Source organism: Dendrobates tinctorius, unplaced genomic scaffold (genome assembly GCF_039654945.1).
Source record: "Dendrobates tinctorius isolate UK_male_01 unplaced genomic scaffold, ASM3965494v1 ptg000011l, whole genome shotgun sequence".
NCBI lineage: Eukaryota > Metazoa > Chordata > Amphibia > Anura > Dendrobatidae > Dendrobates > Dendrobates tinctorius.
The window spans coordinates 52,022,892-52,041,526 of record NW_027361679.1 but is presented as its reverse complement, the minus strand read 5'-3'; the positions used below and the strand labels follow the sequence as shown (position 1 = coordinate 52,041,526).

General features: G+C 44.6%; 1 protein-coding gene across 1 annotated transcript in view; it reads right to left on the bottom strand.

Annotated features, from left to right (window-relative positions):
• The window catches only part of DNAH6 (dynein axonemal heavy chain 6), a 570,270-nt gene that overhangs the window by 25,786 nt on the left and 525,849 nt on the right, over window positions 1-18,635 (bottom strand). Inside the window, exon 73 of the mRNA XM_073542156.1 lies at window positions 1,014-1,199. Coding sequence (XP_073398257.1) covers window positions 1,014-1,199 — 186 coding nt within the window. The remainder of the gene's footprint in view (window positions 1-1,013; window positions 1,200-18,635) is intronic.

The window sequence follows — 18,635 nt, the reverse complement described above, 5'->3', positions numbered from 1 at the left end:
TCGGAGGTATAAAGTTTACCTCTGGTCACTGGCCTGGGCTGATGGGGATACTGTTCCCATCAGCCTATGCCTGTTACTGCTACGCTAATAACAACGATAGGATGCCGCAATCCATATCTGGGGATAGTTTTCAACCTGTACGGTGCCACGATGCGACCATCCAGGCTGAGAACCACTGATGAATGAGCTGCTGCGAGCGCAGCATCAGTGAGCAGCGGTGAACTCATCGAAGTTACCGCAGGTCACTGAGGCTGCATTCCCAGCCAGGCCAATGAACTGCGGTGACCTCCCTCCAGAGAGATCACCACTAGCACAGTGAGAAAGTCTGACGGTGCAGAGACGAGTTCATTGCAGTTCACCGGGAGAATGTCACTGCGATGAATTTGAACTACGGTGAACTCGCCTCTGCACCATGAGACTTTTTTGCCTGGCTTTGTTATCAAAAATACAGGGGAACCCACACCATTTTTTTTAACTATTTATTTAGAGTGCAGGTGCCGGCTGATGAATACTCCCATCAGCTGCAGCCTGCTCTCACTGTGATTATCAGCAGCAGTCGTCGGCTGATGGGAGCAGTAATCCCATCAGCTGATGTCAGTGACCGGAGGTAAACTTTATACCTCTGATCACATCTGCGGGCTCCCACTGTCATTTGACAGTGTGGGAATCGTGACTGTGTGACCGGTGGTAATGATTTTACCCCCGATCAGAAGCGGTGATGCCGCGCTGTCATGCACATGACAGTGTGACAAACATTGGATATTCAGCCCCCCATTCAAGTTAATGAAGTCCGAACTTTTTTTTTTTTAACTGTTGGGCCTAACCGCAGGACCCGAGCATCCAGGGGTCTGCCAGTCTCTAGTCCTAGTTAAAAAAACTGTCTGATTTCAGAAATGTGCAGAACATCCTAAACACAAGTTTTATTGTATTATTCATTTCTGGGTTCCTTTAGATCACTTAGGAAATAAACAGAGCGAGTTGAGAACAACTATGTAAAAATTTCTGGTACTCACATCAATAAATGATGTCCTCAGAAGCAGATCTTTGACCCACGATCCTAAGGGTTTCAGGGATGGATAAGCAGCATCAGCCCACAGTGTAGGAACCTGATTATTCAGAAAGCTTTTGTAAATTCTCTCCATTTCCTCAGACATAACCACAAACCCAGCAATAGCTTTATTAAGGGTCTCTAGAGAATTCTGCAGAATGAAATAAATAGGAATATTAACATGGATTCCTTGGTAAGTTAAAATCACATTACATTAATCATATATTTGAGATTCAAGCATGAGGGTCCTTTTAGACGTTTTAGTTGTTGGACGTGTATCAGATTCAGATACCTAACTCCTGATAATCACTCCTCCTCCCAAATTATGTCAGAAGGAAAAAAGGGTGATGTCAAGAGAAAGAAAGAATGTGCATGTTGAATTTTAACTCCATCAAAAACACATACACTCTCAGCTAAGCTAAATGTGCATGTATATATGAGTGGAGGGAGTCAGTAAAGATACAGTGGCTGTTAAAAATCTGTTGGCCAAGAAAGCTAACATTTTCCAGATAGACTATAAAAAACAGTGATATGTACTGTTTAGGTCCATTTTATAGACCAGAATAAAAACTAGCAGGCAGCTCCTGCACCCTGAGCTTTACATGTTGTGAGACAGTGAACGGCATTACTGTGAATGGCAGGTATGTATTGCAGAGGCTGAGGTCCTCTGTGCTGTAAGCCTGTAAGGGGTGTGTCTCATGGATTATAATGAGACTGTTGTTTGGTCACATGGTCTCTGTGTTGGAAGATCCTGGAAGAGTACAGGCTTCCTGGATAGCACATGGTGGAGACCATGTATCTGCCGAGTCTGTGATGGCTACTGCGTTGGGGAAGCTACCATCCTTCTGTGGGTCTGGAACTGGCAGGCTGCAGCAAGTCATAGTACGAGTCAGTGATCCCTCTAAGGCAGCTTCCCTGGAAGTCAGGACTGACAAGAAGTCAGCGTGTGGAAAGGAGCTCCTGGAAGGTAACCTCGGACAAGGGGGTTGTATGAAAGGCAGTTTTCGTTGCTGTAATGAAATAGACTGTACTTTATCCGGTTTATGCTGTATCTAAATAAATTGGAGAGACTGTTTAAGTGGAAAATTGCTTTTATGTGTCTTAATCACGCTGCCAAGTGAGTGTCCCCCAACACATTCAGTGAGCGCTAGCTCACAATGTCCACAAAATGATGAACCCAGTCTTATGGAGTAACTATTTTTTTTTCAGAATTATTCAACAACTTTTGTAAAGTTATGAATTTTTGTTATGTATTTCATTATCTATCACTAAAAATCACTTAAATCAGGTTGTTTTTCTTACATTTTCTCCTCTGCTACATTTGATATATCTTTACAAAATAAATCAGGAAGACCAAACATCTGGTTTTAAGTTGGAAAATTCTAATCTGGCATCCCTTTGGTTCTCAGAATGTTTTCTAATGACACACTGTACTTTACATAATAGTAAGTGTTTTCAAAGAGAAAAAAATTGCACTTTTCCTGTGTCTACCCTGAAAGCACAGTCATGCCACACAAAATTGTTAATCACTGACATTTCTCATATGTGTACTTTATATTGCTTTCATTTTGTATACTTTCATTTATGTTTTTGGGACATTAAATGCGTTGAAAGTTTAACTGCAATTTTTAATATCTTCAAAGAACTTATTTTCAGAGGCAGATTCAATTCTTAATTCAATTGCCCCATTGGTGGACAAAGATAGAACAGTGTATATTTAAACCCGACTTCCCCACAAGCTGCTTCCCCCTCCCCTCGCAGGGATGCTGATATGCCTACCACCACAGCCATTCGGCAGCTTCTCATTCCCCTGCCACACTTTTTGCTCCCAGCACCTTTGCATGTCATGTACAAGTCTCCTGGCAGCGCGCTTAAGGCGCGCATATGCTCTCTCCCACTTCGTAAAGGTGCATTGTGCGTACTCCAGGACATGTCCCCAGCCAATAGCTGGGAGACATTAGGTATATAAGGCACCCTACCCTGTAGGGAGGTGCCTGAGAAGGGTTAGTGTCTAGTTAATGTCTTGCACTTGCTACTTAGTTTTCAGATCCCCATTCCTGAGTCCATCCTGTCTGAACCTGCACCTGTACCCAGAGTCTGCCCTGTCTGAGTCCTTCCTGCCTGAACCTGCCAATCGGTTCGGCCAAAATTCTGAGCTTGTCCTATGGTTCTGAATCCGCTCCATCTGAACCAGCTAAAATATCCATTCTGGACGTGATCCTGTTCCTGCCCAACCAGCTACTCCGAGTGTATACCTTCATCCCTGTCCCTTTGGGGTCAGCTGCTGTGGTTCCGAAGTCTGTCCTAGAGTGGTACCTGGAGACCACCTGCGAGTCAAGTCTAACCACACCATCAGGGCTTCTAGAAAAGAACCACGTGGTTGCTTAGTTACACCCCTCCAGGTTTTCCCCAGTCCATGATGCACTGGGTCCACACCAACCAGTGTAACAATATACAGTCTTTTCAGTACAATAGCTCAACATAATACACAATTCCACCATCTTTGGAGGTATTAGTGGGCCCCCTTACTTTTTGGTCCCCTTTGTTACACCAATGTTAAGTCTCCGCCCCTGACCTACCCCGCAACCTCCTTGGACCCCACACACACAAATTATACTATGTAAAAAAAATGAACTTCATATAGTATTTAAATTAGTGTTACGCAAGTTGGCTAGTGCCTCTGGAGCTTCACATGATATAAAACAAAGTGGAATGAATATTTTTTAAAAACTGTTTCCATTAAAACTGTCATTTTAGCTTTATTTTTTCAAAAAAGTAAATGGAGAAAAAAAAAACCTACAATTTTGCTTGCAATTTCTTTTGATTATGGAAATATCTTTTATGTGGCTGTATACTATGGTTTGGGGACACGGCACAGCTTAAGAATGCTTTCCTATTACCATAATGCATTTGCAGAGCCCCCTGAGGTATTGGTATACAGGAAACTACCTAGAAGTGAAACAATTTTTAGAATCTATACCCCTTAACGTATTAAGTAGAATAGTGGCTATTTTGACCCCAAAAGTGTCTTCAAGAAATTAATGTGTAGCAGATGGTAAAAAGTGAAAATGTAAAATTATTTACCAATTAGGGTCTATTTTTTTCTATGTTGACGTGGTATAAGTGAGATATTAACTTTATTACATGGGTTACATTGATTAAGAAGGAATCTAAACTAATAACATTTTATTTATTTTCCTATATTTTGTGCATTTAAAATAGTTTGTAAAAAAATATATATATTTTTGGGTTTTGGGTCACCAGATTCCTTTCCAGTTGATGGATCTCTATGAGAGCTTATTTTTGCAGGCTGAGGTTTAGCTTTAATTTTTACACTTTAACCCCTTCACCCCCAAGGGTGGTTTGCACGTTCATGACCGGGCCAATTTTTACAATTCTGACCACTCTACCTTTATGAGGTCATAACTCTGGAACGCTTCCATGGATCCCGGTGATTCTGACATTGTTTTCTCGTGACATATTGTACTTCATGTTAGTGGTAAAATTTCATTCAAATAACTTGCGTTTATTTGTGAGAAAAATGGAAATTTGGCGAAAATTTTGAAAATTTCGCAATTTTCCAACTTTGAATTTTTATGCCCTTAAATCACAGAGATACGGCACACAAAAAACTTGATATCTAACATTTCCCACATGTTTACTTTACATCAGCACAATTTTGGAACCAAAATTTTTTTTTGTTAGGAAGTTATAAGGGTTAAAAGTTGACCAGCGATTTCTCATTTTTACAACACCATTTTATTTTTAGGACCACATCACATTTGAAGCCACTTTGAGGGGTCTATATGATAGAAAATACCCAAAAGTGACACCATTCTAAAAACTGCACCCCTTAAAGTGCTCAAAACCACATTCAAGAAGTTTATTAACCCTTTAGGTGCGTCACAGGAATTCTTTTGAATATTTAAAAAAAAAGGAACATCTAACTTTTTTTCATAAAAAAAATACTTCAGGTTCATTTTTTTTTATTTTACCAAGGGTAACAGGAGAAATTGGACTGCAAAAGTTATTGTGCAATTTGTCCTGAGTACGCAGATACCTGATATGTGGGGGGAACCACTGTTTCGGTGCATGGCAGAGCTCAGAATGGAAGGAGCGCCGTTTGACTTTTTCAATGCAAAATTGGCTGGAATTCAGATCGGACGCCATGTCACGTTTGGAGAGTCCCTGATGTACCTAAACAGTGGAAACCCCCTACAAGTGACCCCATTTTGGAAACTAGACCCCCCAAGGAACTTATCTAGATATGTGGTGAGAACTTTGAACCCACAAGGGCTTTACAGAAGTTTATAACGTACAGCGGTACAATTAAAAAATCATATTTTTTCCACAAAAATGATCTTTTCACCCCAATTTTTATTTTCCCAAGGGTAACAGGACCCTAAAAGTTATTGTGCAATTTGTCCTGAGTACGCTGATACCCCAACATGTGGGGGTAAACCACTATTTGGGCGCATGGCAGAGCTCGGAAGGGAAGCAGCGCCATTTGACGTTTTTGGCTGGAATTGAGATCGGACACCATGTCGCGTTTGGAAAACCCCTGATGTACCAAAACAGTGGAAACCCCCCACAAATGACACCATTTTGGAAACTAGACCCCCTAAGGAACTTATCTAGATGTGTGGTGAGAACTTTGAACCCCCATGGGCTTCACAGAAGTTTATAACATAAAGCCATACAATTAAAAAATCATATTTTTTCCACAAAAATGATCTTTTCACCCTCAATTCTTATTTTTCCAAGGGTAACAGGACTGTAAAAGTTATTGTGCAATTTGTTCTGAGTACGCTGATACCCCACATGTGGGGGTAAACCACTATTTGGGCGCATGGCAGAGCTCGGAAGGGAAGCAGCGCCATTTGACGTTTTTGGCTGGAATTGAGATCGGACACCATGTCGCGTTTGGAAAACTCCTGATGTACCAAAACAGTGGAAACCCCCCACCAATGACACCATTTTGGAAACTAGACCCCCTAAGGAACTTATCTAGATGTGTGGTGAGCACTTTGACCCCCCCAGTGCTTCACAGAAGTTTATAATGCCCGGGCGTGAAAATAAATAATTCGTATTTTTTCCACAAACATGATCTTTTAGTCACCATTTTTTTATTTTCCCAAGGGTACCAGGAGAAATTGGACCCCAAAAGTTGTTGTCCAATTTGTCCTGAGTATGCTGATACCCCATATGTGGGAGAAAACTACTGTATGGGCACACGTCGGGGCTCGGAAGGGAAGTAGTGACGTTTTGGAATGCAGACTTTGATGGAATGGTCTGCGGGTGTCATGTTGCCTTTGGAGAGCCCCTAATGTACCTAAACAGTGGAAACCCCCCATAAATGACACCTTTTTGTAAACTAGACCCCCCAAGGAACTTATCTAGATGTGTGGTGAGCACTTTGAATCCCCCAGTGCTTCACAGAAGTTTATAACGCCCGGGCGTGAAAATAAAAAATTCGTATTTTTTCCACAAACATGATCTTTTAGTCACCATTTTTTTATTTTCCCAAGGGTACCAGGAGAAATTGGACCCCAAAAGTTGTTGTCCAATTTGTCCTGAGTATGCTGATACCCCATATGTGGGAGAAAACTACTGTATGGGCACACGTCAGGGCTCGGAAGGGAAGTAGTGACATTTTGGAATGCAGACTTTGATGGAATGGTCTGCGGGTGTCATGTTGCCTTTGGAGAGCCCCTAATGTACCTAAACAGTGGAAACCCCCCACAAATGACCCCATTTTGAAAACTAGACCCACTAAGGAACTTATCTAGATGTGAGGTAAGCACTTTGAACCCCCAAGGGCTTCACTGAAGTTTATAATGCCAGGGCATGAAAATAAAAAAAATCGTATTTTTTCCAGAAACATGATCAATTAGTCCCCAATTTTTTCATTTTCCCAAGGGTAACAGGAGAAATTGGACCCCCAAAAGTTGTTGTCCAATTTGGCCTGAGTACGCTGACACCCCATATGTGGGAGAAAACTACTGTATGGACACACGTCGGGGCTCGGAAGGGAAGCAGTGACGTTTTGGAATGCAGACTTTGAAGGAATGGTCTGCGGGTGTCATGTGCGTTTGGAGAGGCCCTGATGTACCTAAACTATTGAAACTCCCCACAAGTGACCCCATTTTGGACACTAGCCCCCCACGGAACTTATCTAGATGTGTGGTGAGCACTTTGAACCCCCAAGTGCTTCACAGAAGTTTATAACACTCGGACGTGAAAATAATAAAATCATTTTTTCCACAAAAATGATATTTTTGCCCCCAATTTTTTATTTTCCTAAGGGTAGCAGGAGAAATTGGACCCCAAAAATTGTTTTGCAATTTGTCCTGAGTAGGCTGATACCCTACATGTGGGGGTAAAACACTGTTTGGGCGCATGGCATAGCTTGGAAGGGAAGGAGCACCATTTGACTTTTTCAACTCAGAATTGGCTGGAATTGAGATCAGACGCCATGTTGCATTTGGAGAGCCCCTGATGTGCCCAAACAGTGGAAACCCCCAATTATAACTCCAACCCTAACCCCAACACACCCCTAACCCTAATCTGAGCCCTAACCCTAGCCCTAGCCCTAACCCTAACCCTAACCCTAGCCCTAACCCTAACCCTAAGGCTGTGTGCACACGCTGCGGATTTTGCTGCGGTTCTGCAGCGGTTTTGGCTGCTGCGGACCCGCAGCAGTTTCTGCTGCGGTGTACAGTACCATGATTCCCTATGGGAATCAAAAACCGCAGTGCAGACGGTGCGGAATTTTCCGCGCGGATTATCTGCGGTTTTCAATCCGCAGAAAGAATTGACATGTCAATTCTTTCTGCGGATTCTCCTGCGGTTTGCCATCTCCTCTATTGAGGAGATGAAAAACCGCAGGACAAAACCGCAGAGCAATCCGCAGGTAAAACCGCAGGTCTCTTGACCTGCGGTTTCACCTGCGGATTTTAAAAAATCTGCGCGGATGAATCCGCACCTAATCCGCAGCGTGTGCTGTGTGCCTTACCCTAACGGAAAAATGGAGATAAATACTTTTTTTTAATTTTATTATTTTTCCCTACCTAAGGAGGTGATATCGGGGGGTTTGATTTACTATTTATGGCGGTTTTTATATTTGGCAGCTGTCATACGCTAAAAGACGCTTTTTATTGTAAAATAGTTTTTGCATCACCACATTTTGAGAGCTATAATTTTTCCGTATTTTGACCCACTGAGTCATGTGAGGTCTTATTTTTTGCGGGACGAGATGACGTTTTTATTGGTACCATTTTTGGGCACGTGACATTTTTTGATCGCTTTTTATTCCTATTTTTGGGACGCAGAATGAACAAAAACCAGCGTTTCATGAATTTCTTTTGGGGGGGTGCGTTTACACCGTTCCGCGTGCGGTAAAATTGATAAAGCGGTTTTATTCTTCGGGTCAGTACGGTTACAGCGATACCTCATTTAGGTCTTTTTTTCTGTTTTTGTCGGTTTTATGCAATGAAAACTATTTTATATAAAAAATAATTATTTTTGCATCGCTTTATTCTGCGAGCTATAACTTTTTTATTTTTTTGCTGATGATGCTGTGTGGTGGCTCGTTTTTTGCGGGACAAGATGACGTTTTCAGCGGTACCATGGATATTTATATGCGTCTTTTTGATCGCGCGTTATTACACTTTTTGTTTGGCGGTATGATAATAAATAATTGTTTTTTGCTTCGTTTTTTATTTTTATTTTTTAAGGGGTTCGCTAAAGGGGTTAACTAATGGGACAGTTTTATAGGGCGGTTCACTACGGACGCGGCGATGCCTAATATGTGTACTTTTATTGTTTTGTTTTTTTTATTATTTCCAAAAAATGGATTTATTGGGGGAATATTTTTTTTTTTTTTCTAATTTATTTGGCGATTTTTTTCTAAATTATTTTAACACTTTTTTTTATTTTTTTTTTTACTTTATTAAATAGTCCCAGGTGGGACATCACTGTCCTGTGACAGATCGCTGATCTGTCACATCACAGATCACTGTGACAGATCAGCGATCTGACACAGGCACTGCAAAAGGCTTCCTCATGCCTGCGCTTTGCAGGCACTGAGGAAGCCAGCTTCCTCAGACCCCCGAAGGTCCCTGTCGCCATCTTAGATTCGGGGGCCTGGAGGAAAGGAGCCCCCCGCAGCAGCGCTGCACATTGCGCTGCCGTGGGGGGCTCAGGGAAGCACGGAGGGAGCCCCCTCCCTGCCGATGCTTCCCTTTAACCCCCGGTACACCGTGATCATGTTTGATCACGGTGTGCAAGGGGTTAACGTGTCGGGGGCGGTCCGTGACCGCCCCTGACACATTGTGCCGGGTGTCAGCTGTGATAATCAGCTGACACCCGGCCGCGATCAGCGGCGCTCACCACGTGGGCGCCGCTGATCGCGGTAGACGTACTATCCCGTCCACGGTCATACGGGCCCGGGTACCGTGGACGGGATAGTACGTCGGATGTCAGGAAGGGGTTAAGGTAGATGAGTCTTTTGGTCACTTTCTACCCATCTTTTGTGAGGCATGGTGTCATAAAAATAGCGGTTCTGTTATTGTTTTTTTTAATGGTGCTCACTGGGCAGCATAAAAAGTGTCTTCATTTTACAGCTTGGGTTGGTACTGATAAGCTGATACCAAACATCCATTGTTTACTTATATTATATTACTTTTTTACAATAAAATTCATAAAAAAACATTGCTTATATGTGTTGTCATATTGTAGGAGCCATAACTTTTTATTTTTTTTGTGATCGGCTGTATGAGGGCTTATTTTTGTGTGATACATTGTAGTATTTATTGGTCTTCTTTTGGAGTTCATGAGACTTCATAGCATTTTATCCAAGTTCTTTAAATTAAATCAAAAAATTGTAAAACGGACGTTGTTTTTTTTAGTCTTTTTATCGTGTTTACAGGGTTGGAAAAATCGCATACTCAGTTTTTAGTTTAGAGTTCTGGGGCTGGTTCATGACGTCAACAGCAATTCTGGTCTTATTTTAAAGCCAGGAATCCAAGCTTTAAAAGGAGTCCTTAAAGGGGTTGTCCGGGCTTTTCACATAATCTCAGTGCATATCTGGGCTGCAAAATGTTGACAATAAGTAATTTACCTTCTGTGGCCAGTCTGCACGGTTTCCAAGATATGATCTCTTGCTTGTAAGAAAAACGTCCGGGGGGGTGTGTTCGGGCATTGAAATGAGAACTGGTCGTTTCCTCCTCAATAGTTTCACTTTCCATAGATCACTGTTCAGTGTGTGTCTGGGGGAGGAGCAGCTGCTCTCTGCACTGAGGCTGCTGGAGGGGGAGGATTTGTTACTGTGTAAGGAGGGCTAGGCTTGTTCATGTGGTCGGGGAGGGCCTGTTGCTATGGAGGGTGGGGTTGTTGCTATAGAGGGCATGTTTTTAGTAGAGTAGGAGTTAACAACCAGTTCTCATTTCAATGCCAGAACACACCCCTTGGACGTTTTTATTACAAGCAAGAGATCATATCTAGCAAACGCTGCAAACTGTCCACAGAAGGTAAATTACTTATTGTCAGCATTCTGCAGCTCAGATATGCACTGAGATTATGTGAAAAGCCCGGACAACCCCTTTAATCACATCTATATGTTCTTGGCTACTGAATTACCACCCTGCATAGATCTATAAAATAATGGAAAAATAGCAGTCCGATACTGAACTCTACTGCATATCACACCCTTACATAGGATTACACTCAATTATAAACAGTAGGTGTAATGATGCAATACTTGTTATAGTGTGCCTACAGTATGTGGAAGGACTGTACTCAAGTGACCAAATGAACAAAAGATAAAGTTGACCAACTGGGTCCCGTACAATTAGTTGATTTTCTTGGTAGCAGTGGTGCATGTTGAAATGATCATAGGTTTATGATTCAGGTCCACTTACACGTTCCACCAGGATCTACATAGTAGTCTATTCATATCCATTCCAGTTCTTCAACAATCCAACAGAGCTCTACATTATTGTAATTATTGGTTACTAAAATTCTCCAAGGCTTCTGTTTTTCAGCTGTCCATTTACCAGAATGCCTACACTGCTTAGGCCTCATTCAGAAGTCTGGATTTCATGTACGTGTTCGTTCTGTGATTTTCATGGATAGAACCTGTAATCATTATAATCTAATGCAGGGGTCTCAAATTCGGCAGGGTAAATGGGTAGCACATAAAAAAAAAATTAAGCTGGTGGGCCGCATTCCTTTCAAACTTAATACAGTCACAAACAGTCACAACTGATAGTGGTAGCTAAGGGGTTAAACGGCCGCGATTGGTGCTAATAACGATCGTGGCCATTCAAATATGTTGCCAGCTGCGATATACAGCTTACCTCAGCGGATGATAGTGTCGGCTCTGCATGTGAGCCGGCGCTATCATATCGCTGTACACGCACAGCCACAGTCACCTGCAAAATCCAGCAATGGGGGGAAAGTCACGCCTCCGCTCTCTGCACTCTGGCGTGATGTCATTACACAGCGCCAGAGAGATTTCATCACGCAGGGCCACAGCCACTACGGAGCGGCGCACTCCTCCTCTCTTCTAGTGTGAGCAGTGGCGTAACTACAAAGTTATGGGCCCTGGTGCGAACGTTCAAATGGACCCCCCCATGCCAAAATACACGCACATCTCCACTCAGCACACCTCATACACGCGCAGCTCCGCTCCGTACACTTCATACACACATGGCTCCGCTCCCTACACCTCGGTCCTCGTACACAGACGGCTAAGCTCTGTACACCTCGTCCACACGCGGCTCCGCTCCGTACACCTCGTCCACATGCGGCTCCGCTCCGTACACCTCGTCCACACGCGGCTCCACTCTGTACACCTCGTACACACGCGGCTCCGCTCCATACACCTCTTACATGGCTCCGCTCCATACATCTCGTACACACGGCTCCGCTCCATACACATCGGTCTTCATACACACACAGCTCCGCTCCGTACACCTTATAGCACACACTGCTCCTCTCCGTACGCCTCATACACACACGGCTCTGCTACATCTACCCTTTAAACCCCTCCTGACCCCACACATAAACTTACCCGTATTCAGCACCATGACAACCAGCACAGCAGAGTCCTGCATACACTGAGGCACCTGATCATGTGACCCCTGACTCCTCCCCCTCCTGTGACCTCATCCCAGGTCCTGTGCACACAGAGCAGCCATCGCACACTCATGAATGTGCGCTCTGCCTTCCCCCTTCTACCTGCCTCAAGGGGTGAGACATGTGGTGCACCGCAGGCCACAGATGACTGTCTCAGAGGCCGCATGGGGACTGTGTGTGTGTGCGCATATGTTGGAGTTTTTTTCGCGTTTTTACCGACAAAAACGCTTAACGCTTACAAGAAGCATTCCATTCATTTTAATGAATTCTGCACTTTTGTACATATTGATGCGTTTTTTTCCGCAAAAAAAACCGCATCGCGGTAAAAAATGCAGCATGCTCATTAATTTCGCAGAAAAATCCGCATTTCTAACTATTTTCTATGAGACTGGGGACGCTCTGGAAAAAAACGTGCGGAAAACGCGTGGAAAAAACGCGCATTTTCTGGGAAGGAGTCCGGTTTTCAGAATTTTCTGCATACGTGGGTACATAGCCTTAGACCTCTGATCTAATGGATCTGCTTTATTGCAGACTGTGCTCATGAAAAGATCATGGAGATGGATTTTTTTATGCATCAGAGTATCGGATGATATGTAGCAATACAAATCAGTAGGTTCATGAAAATAATGGGCAGCACATAGATGGAATCAGTGTGCATTTTGTGTGTTCTCCATGATTATCACTACAAAGGATAGGAGACGCTTTGTAATATATTGATTTATTTATCCATACATAAAACTCTGATGATAAAAACTAACACACTGACCAAACAGTGATGAAACTCAAATCCAAAAAACTTATGATGCTTGCACCATTTTTTTTCGATACATGAAAAACATCTGAAATGATGCCTTAGCAGATCTATATATATATAAAACTGAATGTATGTATGTATGTGTGTATCACCAACCAATCATGAAGCATCTTTCATTTCACCAGAGCTGTTCAAAAGAAGCTGAGCTGTGATTGGTTGCTATGAGCAACAGTTTTCCTTGCAACCAATCACTAAGCATCTCTCATTTCACAAGAGCTGGTTAAAAGAAGCCGAGCTGTGATTGGATGCTATGAGCAAGGTTTCCCACTTGACAACACCTCAGCAAACACTGACATGGTGGGAGAAATCTAGCATCCCTGGGAACATAAGCTCCCAGCCATTGTCTGCCCCCCAAAAAGGAGCAGAGAGCACATGACAAATGAATCCCCCCTCCCGTGCCCATATACACATCACACATCCTCCATCCTATAGGCACATCTTCCCTCTTAAAGGGATCATTGGTATGGAAGTCAGAGCAAATCCATCCAGTACTTTGGTTTTGACCCCAGACCTCTCTTAAAGGGATCCCTGGTATAGAAGTTAGGGCAAATCCACTCTGTGCTTTGGTACTGACCCCAGGCTCTCTTAAAGGTTTCTCCTGCATGGAAGTTAGAGCAAATCCCTCAGTGCTTTGATTCTGACCCCAGGGTTCTATTAAAGGGATCATTGGTATGCAAGTCAGGGCAAATCCACTCAGCACTCTGGTTCTGACCCAAGGCCCCTCTTAAAGGGATCATTGGTATGGAAGTGAGGGCAAATCCACTCTGCGCTTTGGTACTGACCCCAGGCCTCTCAAAGGGATCTCCGGTATGGAAGTTAGGTGTTATGAATGGGTCACCGAGGAGCATGGCAGGAACAGGCTAAGCCACTAGAACACCAGAGAGGTTGGTAACTAAGCGGATTGCAGACCCCTGATCCTATCCACACAACTAGCAGTAGCCGTGGAGTGTACCTACGATGCCCTAGACGCCTCAGCACAGCCGGAGAGCTAACTAAGCCTAAAGCAAGAAAGGTGAAGTTCTAACTGCCCCAGAGCAGACCCGAAAAGGAATAGATAGCCCCCAAACATATATTGTCAGTGAGACAAGATGAAACACAAACGCAGGCAGAAAAATAGACTGAGCAAATGATGGGGCCCAAACTGACTAGATAGGATAGGAAAGAAAAGACACTGTCTGCAATCACGCAAAAACCCTGAAAAATCCAACACGTCTGATGTACAAAAAAACACTGAAGTCACACGACTTCACCCCCACTATATCAGCACTCTGGTATAAACTGGAAGCAAAGCAAAAGAGACCAATATAACAGGGGACTGAACAAACTGACACAGGCTGTAACATATGGAGCGGTGGTTCAGCACAGCCCCCAGAGGAGCAAGGTGAACCCGCACAACAAGCAGAGAGAGACAAAACCAGATCAGATGCAAAGGATTAGCAAATGAACCACTTAGCTGAACAATGCAGGATCAGGGCAGGAGACATCAGACCTCAGAATGCACAGGAAAGCAATCACCAGCAGGGATTGAAGGAAGTCAGAAGACTTAAATACTCCAATCAGTAAACCCAGATCTCCAATCATCATTATCATCATCAGGTGGCAGACCTCTGTCAATCTGGCCAGCTCCACTACCTCCAGTAACCACCGGAGGGAGCAGGGGGAGCTTTGGCTCAGAAGTCTGAGCCAGGGAATTCACAACATTAGGGCAAATCCACTCTGCGCTTTGGTACTGACCCCAGGCCTCTCTTAAAGGGATCTCTGGTATGGAAGTTAGGGTAAATCCCTCAGTGCTCTGATTCTCACCCCAGGCTTCTATTAAAGGGATAATTGGTATGGAAGTCAGGGCAAATCCACTCAGCGCTCTGGTTCTGACGCCAGGCCTCTCTTAAAGGGATCCCTGGTATGGAAGTTAGGACTGTTCCACTCAGCGCTCTGGTTCTGACCCCAGGCTGATGATGGGATATTAGGGGTAGTAGTCCGGTGGCTCTGGCTGACGGGATGATGTGGAATATTAGGGGGAGTAGTCCAGTGGCTGTGGCTGATGGGATAATGTGGGATATTAGGGGTAGTTGTCCGGTGACTCTGGCTGGTGGGATATTAGGGATAGTAGTCTGATGGCTTTGACAGGATGATATGGGATATTAGGGGTAGTAGTCCAGTGGCTCTGGCTGATGGGAAGATGTAGGATATTAGGGGTAATAGTCTGGTAGCTCTGGCTGATGGGATGATTTAGGATATTAGGGGTAGTAGTCCAGTGGCTTTGACAGGATGATGTGGGATATTAGGGGTAGTAGTCCAGTGGCTCTGGCTGATGGGACGATGTGGGATATTAGGGGTAGTAGTCCGGTAGCTCTGGCTGATGGGATGATGTGGGATATTATAGTGAATGTGGCTATGCGGAGTGGGTGGGGCTCTACACTCAGCTTTATATATATATATATATACATATACATATATATATATATAGATAGATATAGATATAATCATTATAGGGAACTCCCATCAAAGTTTTCATCCTCTTAATATATAGCAATTATTATATTATACAGCACTGTGTACTTACGATTGCTCATGTTACCTTTCTACCCAGCTAATTCTTCTCTTTTCCAATAGGTCTAAGGGTCCTGTCACACTAAACAATGCACCAGCAATCCCGACAACGATACGACCTTGTCAGGGTCGCTGGTCCTCGCTACATGATCGCTGGTGAGATGTCAAACAGGCAGATTTCACCAGCGATCAGGACCAGCGAGGACACTGGTATCCAAGGTAAATATCGGGTAACTAAGCGAGTGCGTTGCTTAGTTACCCGCTGTGTAACTTGGATACCTGCGTGCTCGCGCTGGGAGCTGGTATCCAAGGTAAATATCGGGTAACTAAGCGCGCGCGTCACTTAGTTACTCGCTGTGTACCTTGGATACCAGCTCCCAGCGCGAGCACGCAGGTATCCAAAGGTACACAGCGGGTAACTAAGCAACGCGCCGCTTAGTTACCCGATATTTATCTTGGATACCAGCTCCCAGCATCTGCTTACAGCACTGGGAGCTCGCTGATCATTGCTCTCCCGCTGCCACATGCAGCGATGGCCCAGGACATTAGAGCACGATCAGCGATATTCAGCAGGGGGGCAGGTCGCTGATGCGTGCCACACACAGCGAGATAGCTGGCGAGATCGCTGTTGCATCACAAAATCAGCGATCTTGCTAGCGAACTCGCTGTGTGTGACGGGGCCTTCAGTGGTTACAAAGAGATTAGCTGAATCCTTCTAAGCTCTATGTAGAAACAGGAGGTCTCTTGTCCTTGCATGACTCATTCCCCTCTTCAACCCCTTAACGAGCTACTGTCTTCCCCCTGCCAGGGACTTAACAGTGATGACTTATGCACGGAAAGAGACTTCCTGTTTCTATATAGATCTTAGTAGGATTCAGCTAGTCTGCTTTAAATTACGTAATGTCATAAACCTAATGGAAAAGAGAAGAATTGGCTAGATGGAAGGGAAAAATGAGCAATTGTAACTACACAGTGCTATAGTGCCATATACCGTATTTTTCGGACCATAAGACGCACTTTTTTCCCAAAAAATTTTTGGGGAAAATGGGGGTGCATGTTATGGTCACAATATACTTACAAATCCTGTTGCGGCGGTCCTGTAGCGGCGGTCCCAATGCAGCCTCCCTGTGTTCTGTGGTGCGGTGGGGTCAGGGCTCTGTAGTGTGGTTGCAACGGGGCTCTGTGCTGCGTGGGGGGCTCCGCTGGCATTTCGTTAAAGCCCGAAAGCCCCCCGCAGCTCCGTTGCTGCAGAGCGGTGGCCTCCAGAAAGATGGCAGCCGGGAGCAGCGCATACTCAAATTCAAATCACGGCAACGAGATCTCGTCCCGAGATCTCCTCTCCCGAGATCTCGGGACAAGATCTTGTTGCGGAGATCTGAAACTGAGCAGCGGCCATCTTCCGGAGGCCCCTGGCTGCCATCTGTCCGGAGGCCACCGCGTCGCAGCAACAGAGCTGCGGGGGGCTTTCGGGCTTTAACGAAATGCAGGTGGAGCCCCCCACGCAGCACAGAGCCCCACTGCAGCCACACTACAGAGCTCCGGCACCACCGCACCACAGAGCACAGGGAGGCTGCACTGGGACCACCGCCACGGGTCCACCGTAAGAAGATTTGTAAGCATATTGTGACCAGAGCACAGCCACCCCACAGAGCACAGCCATCCCACGGACACAGCCACCCCCTAGCCACCCCACAGAGCACAGCCACCCCACAGAGCACAGCCACCCCACAGAACACAGCCACCCCACGGAATTCAGACTGTAAGACGGACCCCCATTTGACACATTATTTTTTTCCCCCTATTTTCCACCCCAAAATTTGGGGTGCGTCTTATAGTCCGAAAAATACGGTAATATGATGACTGTAAAATTTTTATGGGAGTGCTTCTTTAAAAATTACTCACAGACCCCTGATGAATCCTAGTGGTTAAAATGCATCAGAAAAAGAGCAGCCTTGACAAATGTAAAGTACAGTAAAGCCCTCCTCACCCACATAGGCCCACTATAGCCAGCATTGCATTATTATATCAGTATAATTCAGTGTGTTACTATTTATTGGCATGATATTCAGTATATTTCAGCAAAAGGCTGACAATTGTGGATTCTTTCTATAGATCTTTTTTCAGTAATTTGGCAGGATTACTTTTGGAACCATTGCAAATAATGTTGGGTAATATTAGTGAAGATTAATAAGCATTTATTTTAATAGGGGATTGTATGTGCAGGTCTTCAGGTATATACATTTTAATTACGAAAAGAAAAATACCATATATACTCATGTATAAGCCGAGATTTTCAGCCCATTTTTTTTGGCTGAAAGTCTCCCTCTCGGCTTACAAGCAAGTCATATACGAGGGTCGGCGGGGAAGGGGGAGTTGGGGGTGTCAGAGACCATACTCACCCCCTCCTGGCACGGTCTTTTCAGCCCCTGCGTCCCCCATGATCTCAGCGTCCCAGCTGTTCCTGCATTCAGCGGTCACATGGTACCGCTCATTAAACTCAAGAATATGCGCATATTTAATGAGCGGTACCACGTGACCACTGAATGCAGGAACAGCTGGGATGCCGAGATCATGCGGGAAGCAGGGACTGAAGAGACCATGCGCCAGGAAGGGGGTGAGTATGATGGGGGAGGATGGGGAGCAGAGCAATATTTACCTATTTACCAGTCCCCATTCCACCGCTGTCTCCCAGGTCCTCTGGCTGTGACATTCAGCAGAGGGCGCGATAATGTTGTCAGTGTCTCTGCTAACGTCACTGCACAGGACCCGGGAGACAGCAATGGAGTGGGGAACGGTAAATATAGCCAGTGTGGGGGCCTGAGCCAGCAGCTACACCGGCACCTGGCCCCCAGCGACGGAGAGGTGAGTATGTGCTTTTTATATATATATATATATATATATATATATATATATATCTGCAGCATATGGGGGCTATTTTATGTATGGAGCATCTACTTGGGCCACCATTAACCCTTGTGCAGCATATGGGGAGTATTTATGTATGGAGCATCTACATGGGCCACCATTAACCCTTGTGCAGCATATGGGGGGTATTTATGTATGGAGCATCTACTTGGGCCACCA